The sequence below is a fragment of the Harpia harpyja genome, chromosome 21 (genome assembly GCF_026419915.1).
Source record: "Harpia harpyja isolate bHarHar1 chromosome 21, bHarHar1 primary haplotype, whole genome shotgun sequence".
NCBI classification, from domain to species: Eukaryota; Metazoa; Chordata; class Aves; order Accipitriformes; family Accipitridae; genus Harpia; species Harpia harpyja.
The window spans coordinates 14,109,344-14,134,423 of NC_068960.1; the positions used below are offsets into that span (position 1 = coordinate 14,109,344).

At 46.2% G+C, this 25,080-nt stretch overlaps 1 protein-coding gene and 1 long non-coding RNA gene across 4 annotated transcripts in view; both read left to right on the top strand.

The window, feature by feature from the left end:
• The first annotated feature begins 1,842 nt into the window (after positions 1-1,842).
• LOC128135017 (uncharacterized) lies at positions 1,843-3,146 on the top strand. The gene is made up of 2 exons (XR_008232893.1): positions 1,843-2,087; positions 2,318-3,146. It is a non-coding gene; the product is annotated as an uncharacterized LOC128135017 (long non-coding RNA).
• A 612-nt stretch (positions 3,147-3,758) lies between these two features.
• CARHSP1 (calcium regulated heat stable protein 1) overlaps positions 3,759-25,080 on the top strand; it is a 38,304-nt gene continuing 16,982 nt past the window's right edge. Inside the window, exons 1-3 of one of the 3 annotated variants that reach the window (XM_052773437.1) lie at positions 3,759-3,855; positions 21,308-21,397; positions 24,022-24,214. In XM_052773437.1, the coding sequence (XP_052629397.1) occupies positions 24,042-24,214 (173 nt within the window). In that variant the 5' untranslated portion in view covers positions 3,759-3,855; positions 21,308-21,397; positions 24,022-24,041. Of the gene's footprint in view, positions 3,856-21,307; positions 21,408-24,021; positions 24,215-25,080 lie in introns of all 3 variants that reach the window. The other 2 variants (XM_052773435.1, XM_052773436.1) reach the window with 2 other exon arrangements.

The window sequence follows — 25,080 nt, forward strand, 5'->3', positions numbered from 1 at the left end:
CAATCTATATACGTTATTTTTCCTGAAATAAAAAACTGTATCCTTTTGACTGTGAAGACAAGCGATCTGAAAGAACAGGTTTCAGAGCTGAATATTAGGTGACTGCCTCAGGACCAATGAACAGACAACCTGACTGACCCTAAAATATTTGGTAGCTGTGTAGCTTCTGTCTGATTTCATGCATTAAAAGATCCCTCTGCTCATGATAAACATAATCTTTCTTTAGAAGGAGTGGAACCTGAAGACGTGCTAGCCAAGAGAAAAAATGATCTGCAGCGACTAGATGGATTATGCCTCCTGTTAAGCTGTTCACTGATGACTCCCGCACTGATATGAAGTCCCTTGCTTCCTAATAAAGGCAACTAAATTTCACCTACGTGCAAATCATGGGAGGAATAACCTGGAACTGTTTTAATATAAGAAAAGGAAGAATGAACATAGGAAGATAAGCCTGCTAAAGGCCAGCTCACGCCAGCTCTCACTATTTCACTAGCCAAGTGAAATGGCCAACTGGCCAAATTAAGAGTTAAGCAAAACCTGTTTGGTAGGGTTTTGGTATGCCTTCCAGGAGTACAAAATGGGAGGTGATTACAACCTGGAGCTGACTTACTCCTTGTCCATGACATAGTGTCCCAAGTTTGGCTGTGAGGCTCTGGAAGTCATTTCTCACCCTGCTATTGAGAATGCTCTGGATTTGATAACTAAGTTTGGGGGCTAAATCCCCCCCCGAGGGAAAGGCGGAAAGATGTTTGACTAAGTTCTTGTTGAGAAGGTTGTGTTAGTGCTACTTTTACTACACTGTGTTATTGATGACTATATGGCGATTTGGGACTTTGTTTTCATTATTTCAAATCTCTGTAAAGTATTTGCAAGGTTATTTGTATCTGTAATTAGTATTAACTGAATTCTAAACCCTAACCACTGAGGGGGATTTGGTTCTTTACAACCATTTTTTCCCCCCAGTCTTGCTGCTACGATATATCTGAGAACAGCAAAGATGTCCTCAATTCCTACGCTTTGCAAACTGAACAGAACTCATCTGAAGCATGATTCAAAATTACAGATGATTAAGATAGTGAAAGCACACAATTACTTGTCAGAGACCTGGTATGAAAAAATTAATCTTATAAAATAGAATGACTGTATCCCATTGTACAGTAAACAGCTTTAAGTGAAAGGTGGATCACATTTTTCAGTTTGGCACATTGGTGTTGCATTGCTCAATTTCCAGTCAGCATTGTGACTGGACATGAGAACATAAAGTGCAGCAGAGCACTCTGGGCTGAAGCATACTTAATATGCCACATATTCAAGGAGTTAAGGGTATTTTTCCTCCTATTATTCTCTGCTACAATCTGATTGCTCTAATCATTAAGACCCTGCTTCTAATTTCCAGGCACAGTTCATTTATGTCTAGCCTACACTCTTTGTGCTTGTGCCAATTGTATCATTTAGATTAAATAGTTCCAAAAACCAATCCAGAAGCCGGAATTGGAAATGAGGATTGCCTTTGGGATGTGTGGAGCTGTCCTAGACTAATTCATGCCTTTCTAAGAGAGGTGGACAGTATTCGGCCTATGTTGAGTACCAGCACTCATATAATTATTTAAGAGCTGTCCAAGCCACCTCATCCTTGCTGCTGTGCAGGGACGTATATCACCCACCTTTACTAATGAATCGCATTAGCTGACATAATTCCCCCCTACACAGTCATTTCCTTGACTCAAATTGTGTAAGTAATTTCACTTTGACTACTTTAAATGAATGAAAAGTGGTTTAATGATGCTGTGCTATCAAGAAATCCTTCTGTTTTTTCCCTGTCAGGACTGCTGAGGGGAGCGCTCAGTCCCTGCAACAGCCCAGAGCTGTGTCTGAGTAAGCAGGGGACCAGCCAGCAGGAGAGGAGAGAGGCAGGAGAGTCCTGCAGCTCTGGACCACCTCCTGCCCTCCTAACTGTGAGGTGCCCCTTGCTGGCCCAACCCAACGGCAGTGGCCTTGGGGAGGGTTCCCAGCCCTGCCTGCGTCCTGGGAAGGAGCCAATGCTGCCCTTCTGCTGGCCACCCCACACCAGGGACAGAGAGAGCAAGGTAGGCACGTGTGCTGAAGATGATTATCTCATTGTTAGTAATTGTACTGAGGGAAAGGAGAAGGGGAGGGAGACAACTTGGAGTTTAGGGGGAAGCTGGAACCTCTCGTCTCCAGCAGCTGGTGAAAAAAGCAGGCAAAATCACATTTCCTAACTGTCCCCAAGCCCACAATCTAGTATTGAAAACCAGCCTCATGACTGTGGACATACTTTGTCATGTATCTCCCATAGGCCGTGCATTTCTGTTTGGGAAGAGGAGGGAGAGAGGGGAAAGGAAGAGGGATGACTCACAAGTGCTGAACTTTTGAGGAAAGCACAGCTGTAATCCCAGACCATCTGACTGGGGAGATTGTTCTGAACAGTGCTTACTTATGTAGTGCTTTCCCTTCATCCTCCTCCACCTTGAAAAAATCAGTCAGTTCTGCCACACAAAGCAAGAGAGAAAAGATTTCCAGGAATATAATTAATGTTTTAAGCAAGAGAAGTCATCAGTCCCGTTACTACGTGTCTTCCAAAGGGGTAAGATCTTGTGTGGAACAGAAGTGGACAGAGATAAGATACTTTGGAAGACGACCATGTGTTTGATGTAAGAAGCTGGTTACTTCATATTGTGCGACCTCTTCTAGATCCCCTGTCTCAGATCAAACATGGTTATGTTATAGGACTTCTGTTTATGTTTCCTTGCGAAAAAAAGCCCTGCCAAAATCTGTTTGTGGCAGTTTTACCGGAAGTTGCACACTGCTGTTTCTTACGTGATGACAGTCGGCTAAAAGAGTGTATACTTCTGTCTGTCTCCTACAGATCTTACCTTTGTAATGGTTAGGAGGACATGCTTTGTCTGGTACCTATAAGTGGAAAAGAACCAGAAAGAAGTCGGTGCCTGAGCTATCTTTTTAAAACCATGTTCTAAAATACTGTGGCTCATTATCAGCTAGGAAAACTGTGCACAAATGAAAGCATTGCTGAAACTCTGGTGACTGGATACTGGATGATGACAGCTCTCTCTGCCCTAACGTCTTTCAGTGATTCTTGTGCTCCTAGTAAAGTCTGTGACAATTAACTGGGAGCTTGTCCTCATCACTGTCCTGTACCGTCTCATCAGTTGTCGGGCTGCAGCTTCCACTTCAGGCTCTGTTGTGGCAGCTCTGGTTCATGCAGGAGAGGCCGAACACATGCAAATGACGCTACTAGGGAGCACATGTGTGGGCTTTCTCATCAGCTTGCACCACAGCTCAGTTGGTCACCCTTCCTCATGGCAAAATTCGGGAAACAGTACCCGGATTATTCTCCCGCAGCTTCCACTGCTGTTACTGAGCTCTCTGGACATACCATCCCTTCTTTAACGCCGTTTTCACTCGCTGTTGTAATTTTCGTTTTTTGACGAACGGGCTCGGGGCCGAGCGCGGCGGTCTCCGCGGCTGCTCCCAGGAGACAAGCCCGCGTGTGCGGCGAGGCGCGCTGCCCTCCGCCGCGGGAACTGCACGGCGGGCGGCAAGAAAACGAAGCGTCAAAAAGCGAGGCGCTCAAGTTAGCCAAACGCATCTGAAGACGCCCACTCCCGGCTTTGTCTCCCCGGCCGGGCGGGCGGCCCCGAGCAGCCCCCGCTCCCCCCCGCGGCCGGCGGCGGGGCCGCCCGGGAAGGCGGCGGCCGGGGCGGAGCGGGGCGGCCGGGGCTGCCGGCCCGGCCCACCCGCCTTATAGCGCGGGGCGCGCCGCGGCAGCGCCAGCGCCGCCCGCCAGCCCGGCCCGCTGCGCCCGGCCGGCCCGAGGTGAGCGGGGCGCGGCCGGGGCCGCCTGCCAGCGGCCCCCGCCGCGGGGGGACGGAGGGGCGGGGGGGGGGGCGCTTCGGGCTGCTTTTGTTGCCGGTCGTGGTTTTTTCCCGAGTAAAGAGCGGAGCCGGGGGCGCGGCGGGGGCGGGAAGGTCCTTTCGCTCAGCGCCGGGAGTGCGGCGCGGCGCGGCGCGGCCGGCTCGGGCAGCCCTTCTCGGGGCTGAAACGCCTGGCAGCGGGGGGAAGCCGGGTCGGGTGTGCCTGCTGGGAGGTGCATCGTGCTCTGCTCTCGCCGCCTCCGTTCCAGTGGGTTTGTTTCACTTAAGGTACTAGGGCTGGTTTGCTTTCTTTGTTTTTTTTTTTAACACCTATTTATGCTTTTTTTTTTTTTTTGCACTTGGGAACTGGGGCTGTGTCGTTGTTACACTCAGAATTGCTTATTTGGTAAATCACGAGAAGGACAACACACGCTAAATAAGAGCTTTCTCCTACCAGGAAGAGAAAGGTCTAACAGCACCGATTGCTTAGAGGGATGCTTTAAAACTTCTTACGGAGTCTTGCTGGAGAGTCCATTGCTGTGGCATGAATGATTCGCTCTTACAGTCAGCACCTCTGTCCATTAAAACTGGGGAAAACAACCCCTATTGCATGTTCTTTTCTAATGTTGGATGTGTATGCGTGTCACTTGTTGCCCATGTGGAGAAGCCTCTGAGCTTAATTTTTGGATCAGTGCCTCTGAATTTGGCTTTTAGGGAGGGGATTTGATGTGCTTTTCTGACACTGTTTTTGCTGGAACTGCAGATCTACTTCTGAGAAACGTTTGCAAAACATTCTGTGGTGCCAGATTTGATTTCTTCGAGAGTCTGAGAAAATTTTAAGGCTGCTTCGACATGACCCTCCTGATCATTATTTTTTGTGAGGTTGAGAAGGGTTTTTTTGCCTGCTGTTCTTAACCTTCACCTTCTGATTATTATGTTTGGCAAACACATTTTGTTTTCTTATGTTGATTATTAATAATGGAAGATAGCAAGTCCTGTGAATGTAGCTGCAGAGAGCTTGCGCTTTCACAAATGCAGCTTAGTATCTCGTTAAATCTAAAGAGGCTTAACTAACATGTAGTAAGGATATATATATATTTTTTTAAAGTATGCATGTATGAAGACTTTGTGTGTTTACAGAAAAATATTGTGTGCGCCAAAAAAAATGTAGGAGAGATCTGACTATTCTCTGGCAATGGGTATATTTTCACATGCTATGTGGGGATGTAAAAGGAGAGAAAACGCGTTTCTTGCGAGTGGCCTTTTGCAGGGGCAGAGCTGAGGCTGGAGCTCATCCCACAGCACTGTGTATGTCGTGACACCCACGTGTGACGTAACCAACCACATGGTTTTGCTGCCTCTGTCCCCCCATGTCCTGTGCACCTGCTTCTGGCTACAACTACCCTCTCCGCTGCCCTGAGCTTCTGTCACTGTGGTTTGCCCATGGTTGTAAATATTTCAACCAGCATCGTCCCATCCTTTACTTGCATGCATGTAAGCACAGAAATATTTCCATACAGTAATTTGAAAGTAGGCAGATAAGGCCAGGTAATGCTGACTTCTGTCTTCTCTTATGACTGTTGCTTTTTGGGTAGTGGTGTACTTTTGGTGAATCCAGTCTTTATGTACACTAGAACAATTAAACGCACCATGAATATGAATGTATCTGCTACTAGTAAAGATCCCTTACAGCAAACTGCCAGACCGTGCTGGTATTACGCTAGATGAAGTGTGGTTCTTTGGATGAAATGTGGTGTGGAGGGTTATTTCTAGCTGATAGGACCAGCAGGTAATGGCCAAGGTTGTTCTTGGTGCTAAGCCTGTCAGTGGCAGAAGTAAAGAAATCCCACCCCTGCTTCCCTTTCACCATGAGTGGGCTGTGGGGTGCAGAAGCAGTTGCACCTGCTGGTTGTGGCTTGGGTGGCTTCAGGGTGAAAGCTGTTACTGATGTCAACTTTTTGTCTATTTTTGTCTCAAGTTTCTATCAGGAACCACTTTTGGATCACATTTTTAGACTCAGCAGGGATTAATAGTAACTGCTTGAAACTTGGAAGAAGACTGTTGAGGATCATCATTAGCAAAATTTAATGAGATAGTAACTGTTCAAGTCTATGTTGATAAATATTCTGGATGTTGGTGGTGAGAGTTGATGGTTAATCTGCCCCTCATGTGGAAGGTTTTTGACAGAGACTACGGAGAGGAATTGAGTTTGAAAAGTGCAAAGCCCATCAGCTTCCACCTTGGAGTAGGGGAGGGTAGCGAGTCGGTGTGAGTGGGGATCACATCCCTTCCCTGGGGCTGGGAGCTGCCTTCTCCTGGGGGCCGGCGGGTAGTGGGGCTAGGAGCAGCACTCTCCACAGTAGAGGGGCAGCAATCTTTGTGAAGGAAAAAAGGAATGAAATGGCACGTTTGGGGCTTTTTTCTGCACAACAGTTTTAAAAAAACCTCAAATCCTGCTTTTGCAACAGGTTGATGTGGAGAACCAAACAAAAAGAAACAGCTGAAACACTGTGTAGAGAAGCGAGTGGTGCAGAGTGTTGATTTGGGTTTGCGTGATGTGTCACTCCCCAGCATAGCTCGGATAAAATGGAAAAATAGAAGGCATTCATCTGACTAACCACTTTCTCTTTTTTCTCAGGGCAAGGTAGATACAGTTGTTTTGCTTCCTACTATCTCAGTCTAATACTGTCTTTTCCTCATGTACAAGGCAGCCCCCTGGACAGATCAGTAATCTTCATTTCCTCTGCCTCCCGCACTGATTTCTGCTCATTTCTGTTCATCGCTGTCTGGATGGTCTCTGCGGGCTGCAGGGGGTAACTCGGAGCCCGGGTGAAGCAGCCGTAGCCTTGTGCTGCTCTCTGCTCTTTCAGTTCTGTAATTTTGTTCCTCTAAGCTGACCTCTGCTAGCTAGGTAGCAGTTTCAGGATTTTTCTTTGTGCCTATCCTCCATTTTCATGACATGCGTGTGGATATAGCTTGTGTGATATAAACCATGTTACAGGAAGAGCACTGAATGAGGCAGTGAATGGTGTCTGTGCAGCTAACAAAGACAGTGCTGCATACACAGAGGCATTGAACTTTCCCTGTTGCAGCATTGCTTCTTGCACAGTCTCCCCTTTCTGAGAATAAAAATCTGCCTCTTGGTTTTTGTAAACAGGCATGAGCGAGATCACTTTGGAGGAAGACTTTGCTTTTTATCCCCTCAGCTAGTTACTAAGAAAAAAAGACATTTAAGGAACAGAAGATGCAGAGATGGGAACCACTGTGTCATGAGGTGACACCTCAGAGCACCATCCCCACCTCAGTGGCAGCTGTGAGGTGCATCTGGGAGAGGAACCGAACTGATGCTTTCTTTGTCTCTGCATGGTGCAGAAAGGCACTTACTTAGCTTTCGTTTCTGTCATTTTGGGGGCATGCAAAGTACATTAAAGTGGTGCTTCTGTTGTTTGCTCTCCCCCAGGGAAGCTGTAAAATACCATGTGAGTCAAGTCGCATCTTCTCAGGCTTGGCCGTAGGGCTTATGGGTAAATGGGGCATGGGTTCTGCCCTTGGAGCCTGACCTTGCGCTAGTGGAGAGGGCTTCAACAGCCTGGAAAACCCCCTCCCACTTCAGTTAAATCAGGTTTCGTTTGTGTGGTTCCTCTGATGCTACAATCTTACTGACTGATCTCACAGGTTTGCTGGTTCTTTATTTGCCGTTGGTTTGAGGCTGTTGCACAGCTGTTTTTTTTCATTGGATTGATTTAAAATATAGATAAATAATTAAGTAACCTAAGAAATCCTTTTTAAATAACGATTGAGTATCTTGGGGGGTAATGACACTCGCATTAAGAGGTTGCTGCATTATTAATGCAATTTGGAAACTGAATAGTAGTCTAAAGGAAACGAACGTTAAATTTTGACCTATTATCCATGGTGTGAGTGTTAGGCTCTGCAGGCTAATCTAGCGCTTGCTTGGAATTCTGCATTTCTCCAGGGAGGAGCTGAAGATAGGGTGAAGGTCTTGACAGATGTTTAAATACTAGGGTGTTTCAAGGACAGCAAATGTGAATTTGGCCTTTGGGTTCTTGCCAGGCTGTTTGGGCAATAATTCTGTTTGTGCCCTGTGACCACACATTTCACCTAGCAACAGGGTCTGGGAAGGTAAACTTGGGGTTGAGCTGCAGGCTCCCTTTGAAAGGTGATCAGATGGTGGAGGGATAAAGGCACAGAGAAAACAAAATAACCTGCGGTTAAATCCCTGGGTGGTTTTCCACTGAGAGCAATGCTGCAGGGAAGGGCTCTGTTACAGTTTTCTGGCAAAAATAAGTAAGCCTGCGTGCGCCGTGTCGTGTGGCTGTGTTCCTTACCCCGATGGCTGTGTGCCTGATCTGATCACAGACTGCTTTGTGTGGGATGAAGGAAAACGGAGAACCTTGACCTGATAGTTTCTCTTGAATATTAAACCATGCTGGTCCTTTGCCATGCCTCATGAGCAGCATATGACTTCAGAAGTGGCAGAGCATTAAGAGCTAAGGCTGATCCCAAGAAGGAAAGCAAAGTACATGTTGGTGCTACTTTGAGTGGAAACTCGTGAGCTAACGTGCTGGGGACTACTGCGAAACTGGGGTGGGAAGCCAAGCTGGATTGAGCTGGCTGCAGCCATCAGACACCAGAGGAGCGTGGCCAGTGTGATAAGCATGCCCGTACTGTGCTGTAGGAGCCTGTAGTGATGGGTCTCTGTCTTGCCTAGCTGCGTGTAGCATGCTGCATGTCACATTAGCAGTAGTGTATTTGTCCCGTGGTGGAGGACAGGCTGCCAGTTGGTGTGGAGACACAGCTGCCTGCTGCAGTTGCAGCTTTTTGATGACTAACAGTAAAAAAAACCAAACAACCCACGTATTCTTGAGAATCAGAGAGTGAACCTCTGCTTCCAAAAGGCTGTTTACGCTCTTGACTATTGGGGTAAGGAGTAAGGAGGTTTGTAGCCAGCCCGGCATCTGATGTTCACCTTGCCTTTCCAGTGCTGGTTTTGGGCAGAGTGGTAGGGATGGTGTATTCTGTCATGGCAGCTCTGCCACAAGGAGTCATGCTGCTTTCCTTCAGGCACAACTCTGCATCTTAAAACTTTTCCAGGAGTGCTGCTTTTCTCAAGCTTTCAGATTCTTTGCCACTTGCTATTTAAAGACTGTCCAGACAAAGAGTAGTCTGTGTCCAGGAAATAAACATTTAATCTTGCCTGTCCAGCTGGGGAGGAATTTTCTTTTTATGTTAGTACTTGTTTAATGTTTGGTTTGTTTACATTGCACAGCCAGTCAGGTTGACCAAGGCACTCTAGCGATATGGACTGCATTGTTTTATGAGCTCTTGCCTTCTCAGTGATTATTGTCTGGTGGCTTTCTCTTTGTGATATGGTTTCAGAAGGCTGGCCAAAGGCATCTGCTTGCTTTCAGTTACGTCAGTTACTTGATTAAAGTAAACCACGGTCATGATTGCAACTTCTTAACAATTACTTAAAAGGGTAAATGAAACTGCCAAAAAGCAATGTAAAAGAACTTCCTGTTTAAAAACTTTACACCTGTTACTGAGGTGTAAATAAATGATTTGGATTTTTTCACCCAGCTCAGCAAAGCAGTGCCTGTCTGCAGTGGCATGTCCAGACCAGGAGCTCTGCTGACAGCAGGCAGGAAGGGCAGAATTTACTCGGCTGTGTAGATTGTGACTCTATTTCCTCCAATATTTGAAGAAAATCTAGTAACGAGTATTATGAAATCTGGTGATAGTCTTTTCATAGAGCCTCTTTGTGGTGGAGACTGGTAGGAGGAGTTCTTAAAGTATTTCACATGGTGGGTTTTTCATTTCACTGGTAGGGGAGAGAGTACATAGAGTGAGTATTTGTATTCACTTTCTGTTTTATGGTGTTATGGAAAGTGTGTCTGCAAAGTGATCTTACACAAGTCTCAGTTTCTGAATAAACATGTGCTTTGCTTTCATGCAGAAAGGCTGCTTTTCCCTATCCCAGGAACTCTGGCAGAGTCCTAAAAATTATTCTCACTGATACTTGAACACAGGTTCTAAAGGAGAAAATTTATACGTATCTATCTATCTATCTACCTATCTGTGCAGCTCCACTGTCTTCTGATACCTTATTTTTAAAAATTTTATTTTTACTTTTCCCCAGTACCAGGTTTAGGCAAGAAAGGTCTCTCTCCCTGGGGACATGACATGCACTGCAGTGTCTTTTACTTACAGTAGCAGGGACTTTGGGAAAGAAACTCACTGCTGGAACCAGGCGAGGCTAAATCTGGCAGAGTTGCTGCACAGGCACTGCTGGCAGCATCCCAGGGTCACGGTGTCATCATACTGCTGCCTGCACTGTCAGTTTTTCACACGCTGACCTTTCCCACCCTTCCATCCCTCAGGCTTTTCATGTAGACAAACCTCTCCTGAAAATCCTCCCAGAGGAATAAAATAAGAAACAAAGGTACCTGGATACAAACACCTGTATTGGCATTTATCACAGCCCAGTGGGGAAAAAAGTGGTTTTGCTGGACACTCGCTAGGCTGGTATAATCAGGGTCTGGGATCTTAATCGAATTTGTTCTTAAACATTTTAGCATGGCTGGGCTGCAGTGCTGCCTCTTCCCTGGCACCGATCCTGAGGATAAACTCTCTGGTACTCCACCGATGTGGAGCTGTGCAGCCTGGGATCTCCTGGCCACCAAGACCAGGATGAACCCACCAGATGTGCATGCACTTGGTTTCCCAGTGCCATGACATGACTTGTTCTGGACTTACGGCTTCCTCCTGAGGGAGGCAGACATGCAAGCTTACCTGAGGTTTCTTAGATGTGTAACATCAGGTTTCATGCAAAGCATTGGTCTAGGTAAAAATAACAAAGGCACTGTTACACATTTCCCTGCCTTCAATTTCTTGCTGATCTCAAATCTTTCTTGGTTGTGGGTCTGTTCCAGCTTTGCATCACTCCTGTACAGGCCCTTCGTGCATTGTGTTAAACCCTTGTGAGAAGGACTGCACGCCATTGCTGTGTGCATGGGGCTGCTGTAGGAAAGAGCACCCCAGCAGCCCTTTCCTCTTGCCTGCAAGCATGACTCCTGCCTACTTTTGGCAGGAGAGTCTGTGGGTCCCAGTTTGCAGGGTAGGGTGTTGGGCTGCGAATCTTGGATATGTGAAAACGCTTCCCCAGAGAGCCCTGTGTGAGAGGGTGTGTTGAAGATGCATCTCCATCCTTGGTGTGTCCTGTGGTGTGTGCACGGGGCTTGTTCCCAGCTGGGCTGCTCGCCCTGTGCTCTGTGTGTGTGGCAAGCAGAAGCCCAGCTTGCTTTTGGGTTTCATCTGTCCCTGTCAAGACTGCCAGCAGGCTGCCAGTGCCCCCCTGCTTGCCTGCGCCCTGCCCTCGGTACATACGGTTTTCTAGGTTTGGCCGTTTTCTTGGCCCCTTCCATCAGGCTCGGTGCAGGAGCCCTGGTGCTAGCTAGTAGGTCTCGTTACCCCCTTGTGCTCCTGGTGTGTGGCTACGTGCACATGGGAGGCTGCTATCAGCTCCCGGTGAGCATATCTGGAAAACCTTAAGGTCATGTAACTATTAGCACATGGCTAAACAGGTAAATTGAATCAAAGTAATCTTTCATAAGGTCACTCACCACCATTGCTGTGTGCGGTGTTTGCTTTGCTTGTGTGTCCCATTGCCTTTGTGTTTGCAATTAAAGTAGATACAGCTCTTTGGGGTAGCGACTGCTGTAATACTATGCTTAGTACAATTTTCTATTAAACATGTGCTTCTATGTTGATTTTTAGTTTTATACCTGAAGAACATACGTGCCTCAAGATTCGTCTGCTTTTTTTCAGCTGTAACAGTTGATTTTTACCTTCCCTGAAAAGCTTGTGTTGCCTGTTCCCTTGCTTTGGTCTGTGTTGGCTTTTGGGCATTAACACAGTAGACGTAAACAACAGCAATAGCATCTGTGATTCTGGACAGCTCTGTCCTGTTCTGTACACTTCCAGCACATCACTGGAGCCGTGGCTCTCGAAATCACAGCGTGGTAAATAGTTTTGTTGATGTGTAAGTAGGCACGAGATCCAGCCTTGCACATGTGCCTGTGCTGGCGCTGCAGTTTTGCAGGCAGTAAAACACAATACGACTTCTTTTGCCATTTAACTGGCTCTGAACGCAGAGAGTCAATGTGCTGAGCAAGAAAGACTAGTTTGTGCACACATGGTTATCAGGGAAAGCAATCAAACTCCCTGTAGGTCCATTTTCTCATTAGTCGGCTAAGAACAGTGCATTGCCTACAGTAGACTTGCTGGACTGTTGGTATTGTAAGCCATTTTTGAGACTAAGAATAATTTTTTTCCTAGAAGTCTGAAGTGTATTATCAGTGATGTTTTCCAAACTATCATCCAAGAGGATGTGATGGAGGATTTGTATAACATGTAGTTTCCAAAGGGTTCAGGGCGTTTATTGGAGTGGCTGCTGTCCCTGAAGCAGTTCTGGAGGCTGTGAGCTGTGGGTGTGTGCTTTGGCTTTATTACTATTCATGCAATCACAGATCTATTACACCATATAGGGACTACTTGTTTGTCAGTGCAGTAGACCACACGGATCTATCTAAAGCAGCAGCTCACAGTGGGGATAGTTGTGCTGCCACGACTAAGCTGAGGAACGGTCTAATGAGACGTAAAATGGCAACATTTTCTGTTTTGCAAGTAGTTTGGTTATGTAAGAAGAAACAGATTTGTGCAATGTGTGTATTTACGTAGTGCTTGTCCTATAGACTTTAGTTAAACAAATTAAGACAATTTCAGCTTGAGAGTTGGGAACTAACCATTAATTTTATAGTGTTGATGAAGCACTTGCCTTCCGGTGGAGCACGAGTATGACTTTTGCTTGTGAGTGGCACTCACAAATGCAGAGTGTGAAGATCCTTTGCCTCAGTCTGCTTTTCACCAAAAGCAGGATGGGACTTCTTGCAGGGGGGTTTTTTGGTCTTGGGACAGGCACTTTGGCAGTGCATGTGCTGCGTTCCGCTTGCTGCTGTGGGACAGAGATGGCGGCCTCGGGCGGGCAGGTGCTGGGACGGGCTCAGCAGTAACAAAGCCTTGCCACAATCAAGACCCAGGCTGAGGAGGCACAGCACAGTTGCCCACTGGCAGAGGAAAGCGAGGGAGTATTACCTCCCTCTGTTAAGCTGGTTTGCAAGAATTCTGTTTTCAGGTCTTGTTGCTTTCCAGCGGTGTGATCCAGACTGGAGTAAGACTGACTGGATTTGAGCGGGTGTCCTGGTTTCAGCTGGGATAGAGTTCATTTTCTTTCTAGTAGCTGGTATACTGTTATGTTTGGGTTCAGTATGAGAAGAATGTTGATAATGCACTGATGTTTCAGCTGTTGCCAAGTAGTGTTCAGACTAAGTCAAGGATTTTTCAGCTTCTTATGCCCAGCCAGCAAGAAGGCTGGAGGGGCACAAGAAGTTGGGAGGGGGACACAGCCAGGGCAGCTGACCCAAACTGGCCAAAGAGATATTCCATACCATGTGATGTCACACCCAGTATATAAACTGGGGGGAGTTGGCCTGGGGTGGGGCTTGGGAACTAACTGGGCACCGGTTGGCAGGTGGTGAGCAATTGCGTTGTGCCTCACTTGTTTTGTATATTCCAATCCTTTTATTATTATTGTCATTTTATTATTGTTGTTATTATCATCATTATTAGTTTCTTCCTCTGTTCTACTAAACTGTTCTTATTTCAACCCATGAGTTTTACCTTTTTTTTTTTTTTTCTTTCCTGATTCTCTCCCCCACTCCACTGGGTTGGAGGGGGAGTGAGTGAGTGGCTGTGTGGTGCTTAGTTACCAGCTGGCGTTAAACCACAATAGCAGGGAGCCAAGGCTGGCTATCATCAGCCTGATGAACCTCTGTGGCTCAGTCAGGGTTTTGTATCTAAAGGTACAGACATGGCTGGTCCTCAGCGTGCTGCTGCAAAGGAGGTTGTTATCTTCACTTCAGAGCTGAGGAAATGAGGACACCGAGTGGGGTCTCAGGGTCACAAGCACAAGCTGGCGTACAGCATAGTGAGATATACTATAAACTGGGTTGAGAAATACGGTGGAGGGAAAAAGAAAAACAGAAATGCAATTGTTAAATGGGCCAGTGATCTATAAGCATATATATATGTATATATATATGAACTTTCTCCATTAAAATTTAGGTCTGTCATCCCATCTTCTGTCTTTAAGTGTGTGTGTGTGTAAAAATGTTCCCTTTTTTTTGATTTTAATGGAATGTGCATTTCTGCACCTCTGAGTGCTCTGTCAGTTAGCAAAGGCTGAATATACGTTTCATCAAGCCATCTTTGTTGGAGTGATGAAGCCAGTTGCTAACCTTTCATGCAGGTGGAATGTAGTTTTAAAACTTTGCTGTGGTAGAAAAACCTATGGTGGGTGCAGCCACTTGTATAGGGAGCAGTTGTGCTGCCGAACCCTGGGAAGTAGGATGCAGGTAGGAAATTGTGGGACAGGATGGGACAGGAGGAGGCTTTAATGGAAATCAAGAGCATTTCTTTGTTGCTCAACAGAAAGTGAGAATTCTCTTTACCCTTGTGTCAAATACAGAGGACTTTTGTTTCCTGAAGTGTTTCAGTAAATTATATATCTGTCGGTCATTAACTGATATTGATGCATGTTCCTAATGACGTCTCAGTCACAAACCTTTTGTTTAATTGATTTCTGAGAGATCCAATTGAAATATACTCAGGTTATTAGACTAGGATGCTTAAAAAAAATGCATAGGAGGTGTCAGGCAGTGAGACTGGGAGATGGCCTGTGCATTGGGATAGCCAGAAAATAGAGCCAGGCCCAGCAAAAAGGGAGACTGGGGTCTGTGGGTGCCTCATGGTACTGGTGTGAGGATCAAGTTATTTGTGAGTGGTTTCTGACTCTGCACCCTGCCATCTGCATCTTGCTGTAATATTGGCAGATGAAATATCCTCAGAGGATTATTTTTTCCTTTGCCAATACTTGTATGCCTCATAAATTTCCATGGTTATAGATCTCTGTAATGTGAACTGTTTTTCCCTATTGAAAATGTTGATTAGGGAGGCAACATAGTGAACTTACTGTTCTGAGTAACACTTGAGCCACATAAATATTTCAGGGCATTTCAGTAGCCTTAAAAGGCTCAAAATTGCACATGAACAAACTTCCCATAATCGTGGCTGAAGTTTTGTGATGTGAGGGGAGGCTGAAAAAGGGAGAACTTTTCACAAGTGCCTAGGGATTTACATATGTATCACTATTTTTTATAATAGTATGACGCTGTATAAACACATTTGCCTTGCAGATGAGCCTTAAGATGCTTAGACACAAGACACGTGTGATATTTCTCATGTTTTGTATAAATATTTTCTGCCAAAAATGAAATAAATCCTGGAATAAATTCACATGCGAATGTGCCAGCATGGAAGTAATGGCAGAGGAAGAGCTTCAGACTTGCAGAAGCACTGAAGGAAGAGCTGAGTTGCGGAGCTTGAGAGCAAGCACTGGAAGGGACAGCTCGTTCCCTGTTCAGCCGTATATTGTCCTTCATCTGGTAAATAAGTAAGCTTACTGTGATTAAGTGTGTTTAGCAAGAATAGGATGAAGTGTATTAAATCTTGCCCCTGCTATCCAAGAACGGAGTTCCCAGCCTTTGCTAATGGAGGCGTGATGAAGGGAGCAGGAGTCTGGAGTGATCAGTACAATGGTTCTGTGCTGGAGACCATAAAACATTGAATAGATAGTATCTGGTTTCTGGCCAAAACCAGCTAACTTCTTGGCAAGCTAACTCTCTAGAAATATTTGATGCTAGTAACGCTTATTGTCTAAGAAAGAGTAATGGCAGCCATTGAAGTGACAAATCAGGGCAGTGATTTAGAAATACTAAAATGTGTTTTAAAAAGGCATAAGGTTTTTCTTTTGTGCTTAGAAATTTAAAAGTGGGGAGGGGGAACACCAGAAAGAAGCTTGTAGCTCCTCTTGCTCTCTATCTCTATCCCATTTATGTCACTTCTGGTCGAAAATTTAAGGTTTGATTTGCGAATAAGCCTGCACCCTTCCCTGTGTGCTACTCTGAGCTAATGCTTCTTTCCCATTTGGTCCCCTGCATATCATGCCTTTCCCTTTCCTTTTCTTACCTCATTTGCTATGCTCTGTCTTTTGCTCTCACTGTCCTTTCTTAATTTCTCCGTAAAAAGGGCCACTCCTCACTATCCACTAAAAGGAGGTGGTTTTTTTTCACTTGGCAGTTAAGCTGTGGGACTCCTTGCCACAGGACAATGTGTGTGCTAAAAGATGGTATGAACTTAGGAAGGCCATGAAAAAACCTCATAGGTTATTCAGTGCCACTGTGCAACCTTTAGTTTGGCATTTATTTAAACTGTACATCCAGGATGCTGGAAAGATGTTGAGGGTAAGCACCACTGTGTACTTGCCTTATACTTAACTGACCAAGGCAACCGCACCTGGCTATCAACATCAGACTGAGTAAAGTCATCCTCGTGTTCCTCCATTTCACTGCAAAAGGCCTTTTGTCCCTGTCTCTTTACTGCAGCCCGTCTGGGACATGTGAAGACTAACTTATATCTGGGGAAAGCAACACTTGCTACTGGAGGTGACGTGTTGTGTACTTGGCTCCAGGGAAAGAGCACTTGTAGCAGGGCTTTGAGAGTTGGCATATGTGCTTCTGCTCCCAGCTCTGGTAGTGTGGGTGTTGCTGGCAGTGATTTTGCAAACAGCTGGACAGTGCTGTGACATTGTGTCACCGTGCTGCTACAGAAACAGCTGGGTTTGTAGACTGGCAGTTCATGCGGAAAGCAGTTGGCAGACTGAAAGCAAGGCAAGATGCCTGGCATCACACCCCAGGCTTGTGCTGGCTCAGCATGGTGATCCTGCTAGTCCAGGAGTGATGATTCACAGTCTGCCTGCAGCTGTGCCTTGGAGTGGCTCAGGTCTGGGCCGTTAGGTGCCCCAGCAGCACATGGATGGGTGTAACAGCTCGTCCCTACTGCGGTGGGTCCCACCTGGTCCCGCTGTGTTTGGATGGCGAGAGGCTGCTGTGTCCTGCCCAGTTGCAGGCAATCAATGCAGGGGCTGATGTGCAGGTCTGTCTCCCAGGCTTACTACAAGCATGGTGCTCTGTAACCTGCAGATTTGCATGGGCAAGGAAATGAAGCTGTATGCACAATCTTTAGACTTATTGTGGGCTTACATTTCAGGTAAGGTTATGCCTCTACTATACAGTGCATCTTGGTGCTGGAGATGCCTGCACTCGCCCCATGGGAGTGGGTTTCAGTGCACAGGACAGGCTAATGCTGTGCAGGTGGCAGCTCCAGTGCAGAGCACAGCTCAGTCCCTTCCAGCCTTTAGCCTTGGCAATGCTATGGGTCCACTCTTCATAACACCGCAGACTTTTTCCCCCTGCTGATCAGGCAGGGTTTCCCAGAGCTGCTGCGACAGCACTTTTCCCTTGCTGTTTCCATGCCCTTCTCATACTGTTCTCGTGGCCTTGTCCCTGCAGCCATGATAGCGTGGGCACAGCGGGTGCTCCTGAGAATCCCCACTCTTCCTGCTGTCCCTGCCTTGTTGTGGACTTGGTTTGTACTAGAGATAACCAAAGCAAAGTGAACAGCATTGCAGGTGACAGTCATTTAAATACTTGATGACATTAGCCAATAATACATGTGCACAAGAACTTAAGTCACGCGGCAACACTTGCACCTGAGTAACATGAACTAATTATCACTATCATCTTCATCCTTGCTTGGGAATTGCTCCCAGAGGAGGATGCTTGCCTGGGACCTGTCATTGCTTGTTTGGGCTCTCCATGAGCTGGGGAGAGTTTTCCATCTCTCTTAATCTGATCTTTAAACAAAAAGAGTTAGATAAGTGAGATTCTGTAAGCAGGCTGAAGTCTTGACTTGTGCTGTGAGAGAGTGTGAGGGGAGGTGTGCTGGTCTCAGGACAGCTGTGTGCTCTTCCCAGCGTGGTGACTGCTGCCCAGCATTGTCCCGAGGAAGTTACCTTACCGCTGGGTGCTGTTGTGTTCTGCTCCCACTGAAATACTTTTTGACAAGATCCAGGATGAAATATGGTCCTGCTCATGTTATTGTGCATACTCTCCCTTTAGGCAAATCCTAGTGAGCACTATCACCTGTGGCAGCTGACACACTACAGCTCGTTATGGCCTCCTGTGTTTGCTTACAGGTGAAGGACCCTGGTTAACTCTGTTCTGTGCAGTTGGGAGCAAGAAGTTTATGCAGTGTCAATCACGGCAAATACTGGATTTCCAGCAAGAGAGGATCTTGATTCCTCTGTATTTTTGATAGAATGAGCTACGGGGTATCACCATATATCCTTCAGTATAACCATAAACCAGTTGAAACATCTACCTAATCTAACTATCCACTCTGTTCCTTAACCTGAATGCATTTTTTTAAGTGCATCTGGCAGCTTACATGAACAGTGGAAAATACAGGACTGTAAGAAGTCCTCATCTTTATCAATATACTATATAGGCTGCTGGTGGCTTAATTCCCCTCCCGCCCCTCTCTGTGGTCTCCGCTGTGCAGGGCTGGTCTGTGCTGCTCGGGCAGCATTGCTGTTAGACACAGCAAACTGCTCACTAGAGGAGCAGAAGGGCAGCCAAAGCGTTTGAGGAAAAGGTGTTCACTGCTGAGACTGCTTGGAAATAGCTGTTGCTGCTTAAACTCAACCCTGTTTTAATCCAAATTAATTTGTATGCACAGACAAGCCATAGGAATTTTCCTTGTTGTATTTTGCTTGCCTTATAATTAGGCTTTTACTGGACATGGGGATGGTTGGGCAATGACCTGGTCTCCATTAACTGCCAAATCACTACAGTATGTGGGCACTCCTCTGCAGCCTCTAAGAGCGTAATGTTTATACTGTAATCCTTTGCATTGACATGTCACATGCATGTTGCAACTCCTCTGAGTTTCAGTGTTAATTGAAATACCAGTATTAATTGCAGAAGGTTAGTCATGCAAACTAAGCTGGAAGGGGAAGCTTTCTGAACCAGCTGTTTTGTAATTGTGTGTGTTTTGCAAGTGCTTAACTCTGTGACGCAGGGTGCTGTGATGCTCTGCGGCGCTGGGATCCTTGCATACACTGGGGTCCGAGTGCCAGAAAGTGCTTTGGAAAGAAACTGCGGGTGGGAGCAAGCGCTGTGACCTGGTGCTCAGGGCGAGTGGGTGCTCGGGTGCCTTGGAGAGGTGCCAGGGAGCTGCTTTAGAGGAACTGGGGGCACCCTTGGGAGCCAAGCACCCCCAGTTCCTCTCCTTCATCAGGGCAAGGTAATGCGGGGAGTAGAGGTCCTGCTGCCTTCACTCTTTGAGTAGATGAGAGCAAAGGACATACTGCTGGGAAAGGGTGCTTTGAAGCAGAATCGGTCTCTGTAGTGCTCACTGTGTACCATGGAGCTGTGTTTTTTCTCTTGCTGAAAAGAGCTTGTAGCTGTCAGCAGAAGAGCAGGCAAAGCTCAGGGGTTTATCTGCATGGCTTCCTTAGAGAAGGAAAGAAATGCAGCTGTGTAGAATTATTTGGAAACCAGGACATTTAATGGTGAGTCACTTAAAAAGAGTTCTTGATGTTTATAAATCCAAGGAAAGCCCAGAAAACAATTTTTCAGATGTCCACATTCCTTTTAGAGGTTGAAATGAAAGAGCTAACTTCCAGCAAAACCCAGCTGAAAGCAGCTGCTCTCGGGGTACAGAAACCTCGCGCTCTCTTTGAGGAAAGGTCTGGTTTTCCAGGCATGTGTGGCCAGTGCTGTCCTGTTCACAGACCATCACGGTACCTTCTGAAAGCAGCTCTTCCAGAGAGTCTCATTTCCAGGCTAAGGAGGCTAGAAAGAGCTTTTTCTCTGCACTGGAGCACTGAAGCATGCAGAGTAACATTTCCTGGCTATGAGCTCTGTGCCTGCTGGATGTGTTGCAGTGTCTGTTGTGTGAAAAAGAAACTGTTCATAGACAGAGAGATTTCCTGGAGTCTTGTCACCCTACGTGACCCGTTTTGACTTTTTCCAGGCATTTCCTTTAATTAAAAGTGAGACTAGATTTCTGTGGTAGTGTTGTGCTGGTCAGAATGCATAACTTCCCCCAAACTGCTATTTTTAGGGTATTTTTAGAGGTATGGGCTAGACTTAAGAATAGAAAAAGAATGTATAGATATATAGAGAAATGATGGTGGTGTTTACATACCCCCAACCTTAATTACTTAAATAGATTTTTTGGGGTAGTATTTTATGGAGAATATCAGAAATTTCTCCTGCATGTATTGCACTCTGTGCTTTGTAGGTCACCTGTTACAGATGACATTTTGGGGTCTCTTTGTGTGCACATTGGCCGATTGTTCTGAAAAAAAGTGTGGTAAAAAAAAAAGTATTTTTGATTTCAAATGTTAAATAAGTATTGTGTTTTATTTTATTTATATTTTAGTTTAGTGTATACCTACAGTCTAAAAAAAAAAAAAAAAAAGATGTTGGTGAAAGATGAATTATGTATGTTGAAATATGGGCAGATTTAAGGGTAATGTGGCACATGGTTGGAGTTTCCTAAAGAGTCTGAAAAATATCACCACCTTGCGTCATGTTACATTCATTCTGTAAATATCCAACGGCAAATATTTTGCTGGCTCAGGTTGAAGAGAGGTGCTGTCTGTAATTGTCCTTCATCTCTGTTGTAGCTGGAATCTCACGCTGCTGGGTTTTTTGTAGCTATGACTTGCTGCTGTGAAGTACTGGTTGCCTTCACAAGGCACAGCAAGTGGGATGCTTGTGGGAAGCTCGGGGCGGGGCGCTCCGTTAGCGCGGTCTGGGGTTCCTGTGGTGCCTTCCTTGCCACAGGGAAGTGGAGAGTGGTGGCTGGACTGGAGGGAGAGGGGAAAACTAATGGAAACGGGGTGGGAGGTGGTGGGCTCCTGAGAGATGTAAGAAGGTAGGTTTGTGCAGCTAGTCACAAAGAGGGGAAGGTATTTGTGGCTGCTGAGGAAGGGCTGGTAGGCAGCGCTCTGAATCCCAAGGGTGATTCTTGATTTGCAGAGGGTCAGTTCAGAACCCAGGATAACATCTGAAAAGCATCTTTGAAGACTGCCAGTAACTGCATTTGAAAGGCAAACTTTTGCGCACAGGGAGGCTGGGAGGGCTGGGGGCGTGGGGTTTTGGTGTGAGTGTTTGCCGTAGGCTTCCTGCCTAGACACTGCCCAGCCTCGGAGTTCCTCCAGCTGCATGTGCAAGTGGGGATAGCGTTTCTGCTCCTTCAAGAGTGCTACCAATGGAAACGAGTTAATCCCTGTGTGAACAATGTCAAGACAGTGGCCGCACCAGGACAAACTGAAATAGCTAAACTCCACCTTTGTCTTCAAACAGGTTCAGATGAAGTGATCTGCACTGAGCAAGCTGAGCAGAGGTTCGCAGGAGGCAGGAGCTGCTGTCATCTCACTGTATGCAGTGCACACGGTAAAACTTGGTAATTCAGCGTCCAATCCTTTTCACTGCGTCCAATTGTTACGATTGTTGGAGAAGCCTAAGAGGCAAATGGATGTGCCGGTGCACTTGCACATGCAGTGGTACAACATACATGCCAATAGAGACTGTTGCTGAGCTGTAGTGTAGCCACAGGCTTCCTACTGCCGCTTGTTTGCATCCCCTCCTCTTCTGAGCTGTACTCACTTGCTGCGAGGGGTGTGAAGTTGAGCGTAGCTGCTCCTGGCTGCCTCCAGCTACATGCATTTGTGTAGCAGCTCTCACCGAGCTCTGGTCACAATTTAGGACTTGTGTAATAGAAATTATGAGAGTTGAGGCCATTCATATACTTTGACCGTGGGCAGAGAACAAAAAGGGTATTTGTACAGTGAAATGGCACTGAATGTTCTACAGCACTGTTTTATTTTATGTTTACAGAGCAGAGGGCACAAAAATAACATAAATGGGAACAATAACGTACGGTAGCACACTTCTAACTCCATTTATCCTTCTTTATTTGTAAATATTTTTGTGGTTCATCTGTGTTTTAAAGAAAGGAGGGAAAATTCTCCTCCCTCTCTACCCTTGTTTGAGGAAGGGGACGGGCAGTACTTTGTGGTTGGCTCTACTGTATTGCTGTGGATGGGTGAATAGCTCTGCATTTTGCTTGTCACCTGACAAGCTGGTTTATATTTAGATAAGGAGAGAAAGTGTGCGATTCTGAAAGCTGCGTTTTCACTTGTGCAAAGGCCAGACCATGTGTGCTGAGTTATCAGAATGAGGTTTTAATTGTTTGCTCTTATTTTTCCTGTGACTTATTATAGTCCTACTATGTCAAATATGCATTCCTTGAAAGCAAGGCACCCAAAGGAGAGGTCTTTCAAAATCTGAGGAGACTTTCTCAGTACCAGCCAGCACAGCAGGTCTCTTTGGAGGAAGAGGAAGTTTGGAAAATCCTGTCCCTTTGGTGTTATCATCTCCGTCTCAGCTGAACACCGTGCCGTGACGCTGGGCAGGGCATTAGCTCATTAGTGGCGAACGCCATCCGAATTTGAAATGCCATTCGTAAAGCTGTGGTTTTGTTTTCAGCTGAGTTGTTGCTCTTGAGAACAGTGTGGAAAGCTCAAGCTGGTACATGAGGGAACATGACTATCCACTTCTACCTTCTCAGCACCCTGAGCAATTAAACACAAAAGCCTTTGTTCCCTGGTGACTTCATTCTTAAGAGGCCTTTTTAATTTTAGTCCTTAGTTTCGGGAAGAAATAATGGGAATTTGTCATTGACAAGAAGGCTGCATCTCTCGGATGTCATCTGAAGGATCTGCTCCATAATTCATGGGCTGGGGAGTGTGGGTGTCAAAAGGAGGGTGCATAATGGATATGAGAGATTTCAGTTCAGTGAAACTATTGGTCTTAAATGCAGCTTTTCTTGCCTTCATGGTATTTGCTTGACCCAGATCACCACACTTTTTGCTAACTCATCCAGATATCCAGATATTTTTAGATTTTCTTAAGTAAGAGTGTGGCGGGTTATTGGTTATTTTTGTACAGCTTACTCCCCTTTCAATGCGGACAGTAATACCAGAGCAGTGCTGATTGATTTCTCTTTCTGTCACTGCTGTACCTGTAAGCCATGCATTTGTGTGTGTAGAAGGGCCGCTGTTTCTTATCAGTCCTTCTCTTTCCATGGATTCTGTGAGTTTTGCTTGTTGTGACACGCATATTGCTGTTGGTGTGCTGAGAAAGGGACCTTCTCCCTCCTCTGCTGTAGGATGTGAATAGGAGCAAATCTAACTTGGGCTGCTGGGGGTCTGAATGCAAATGTGGACTATTGGCTTCCTAGTTGCTGGAAGATTGTAGCAGACTCAACCTGCCAAAGGGGACTGCTAGGTCTGCCAGATCTTTACAGGCTGGAGGGGTCATCTCCTTGCCAGTTAGCCACTGCCTGCCAGCTTTGTCCATGTTCCTGTCCTTAGCAGAGTAAATTAACTGCCTGACTCTGTCTGAAGTGAATTAAGGAGCACTCATATGATTTTCTTCTTGCGGTCAAGCTGAAGGTGTTACAAGCTCTGACAGAGCTGTGCTAAAAGCTGAGCAGCAGCAATGAAGTTAGCATCGGCGATTGCACCGCAAAACTAGCATCCAGCAGTGGAGGCGCAGCCTTTATTTCAGCATTTCTTCTTCTAGTGTTTCTTTCTTGTAACGTGTTTGTGTGCAGATGCAGGAGGTTTCTCTGTGCTGTCAGTGGTCAAACCCCATCTGTCTGGGAGCTGCATGGGGCACACTTATACCTAGTGTTGGGGCTGAGCTCTGCTTCAGGAGCCATTGCTTGTGAGTGAGGCAGGAGTAAACAAATACAACTTGGTCATGGAGTAATATGTTTTCAGTGGAGCTTCCTAGTATAGCTTACAAAAGCTGTGAGATTTAAAAATCAATAAACTTAAAAAAAAAAACCAAACGAACTCACTGACACTGAGCAGGGGCTTTTGGTGCAACTGCATCCACATGTACGTCTGCAGGAAGTGAGTCGTATTCTTACAAAATCATCAGCTGAAGAATTTGTGACTTTTATGACAATTACCATTTGGGGCTAAGTGCAGATCTCTTCCTCTCTCTAGGCTTTTCTCAGGCATCAGGAATGTCTTCTGAGCCCACTTCATCCACCTCGCAGCAGTCCCCCACCTCTCCACCCTCACCTGGTTCTCTCCATCTGCCTGAAAACCGCAGGGCGAGAGATCGCTCTCCGTCGCCCATGAGAGGGTACCTCATCCCCAGTCCGCTGCCCACCCGACGGACCAGGACGTTTTCAGCGTGAGTACTGGGAAACCTGCATTTCATAGACAACAACCAAACGATTGCCTTTGGGCAGAATGATTGGCCCCTTCCAAGGTGAAGGGAGTCGGGGTGGGGGGGTGGCAGGTGTGTCTGGAAGGTGCTTTGGTATTTTACTGTTATCTCTTCTCCAATAAATTCTGATGCCACTAGACTTTTAGTCCAAATCACCTGTAGTTTTTCAGTGCTCTGCATAAAGGATGTTCAAAGCCTTTTCCACTCTTTAAGACCAGAGTTTTACAGGGAGGGGAAAATACACTGAGATTTTTCAAAATGGAGTTTCTTGTCTGAAGCTTTGCTTCACTTCAGACACTGGGTTGTGGCTCTCAGGACCAGCTCCTGTTGGTGTTTCTTCATCAGCTCCACCTCCTCTTTTGGCATGACCTCTCTTCTCGCCGCCCCTGAAGCACTGGACCAGACCTCGCTGGAGGTTTTATTTCTTTGACTCCTGACACCTATGCTGCCATCAGCCAGGTTACATTTTAGGGATGGTTCATGACCCTGTCACTTTTCAGAGGGCTTGTTTCCTTTTCCTGTTCAGCTTTCATATCTCCATCTTAAGATTGCTCAAATAGACCTGTAAAAGAATATGTTGGGTTTCAAGGTTGTGAACCCTGGTCTCCTTGATTCTCTAAGATTATATGAGGTTTTCACTAAAATGAGATGAGGTTTGTTGCTATTTGTAGTTACTTGAGGTAGTGATCCTACAGCAGAGCTGGCTTTCCCTGAGCTTTCCTGTGGCCCCGTGTTGCTGTGCAGGCTCCTTGGAACCCCCTGCCCGAAGGGGACTCCTCCGCAGTGCAGCAGCAGAGGATGGTGTTGGAAGGGTTGGCCACTGCAAAAAA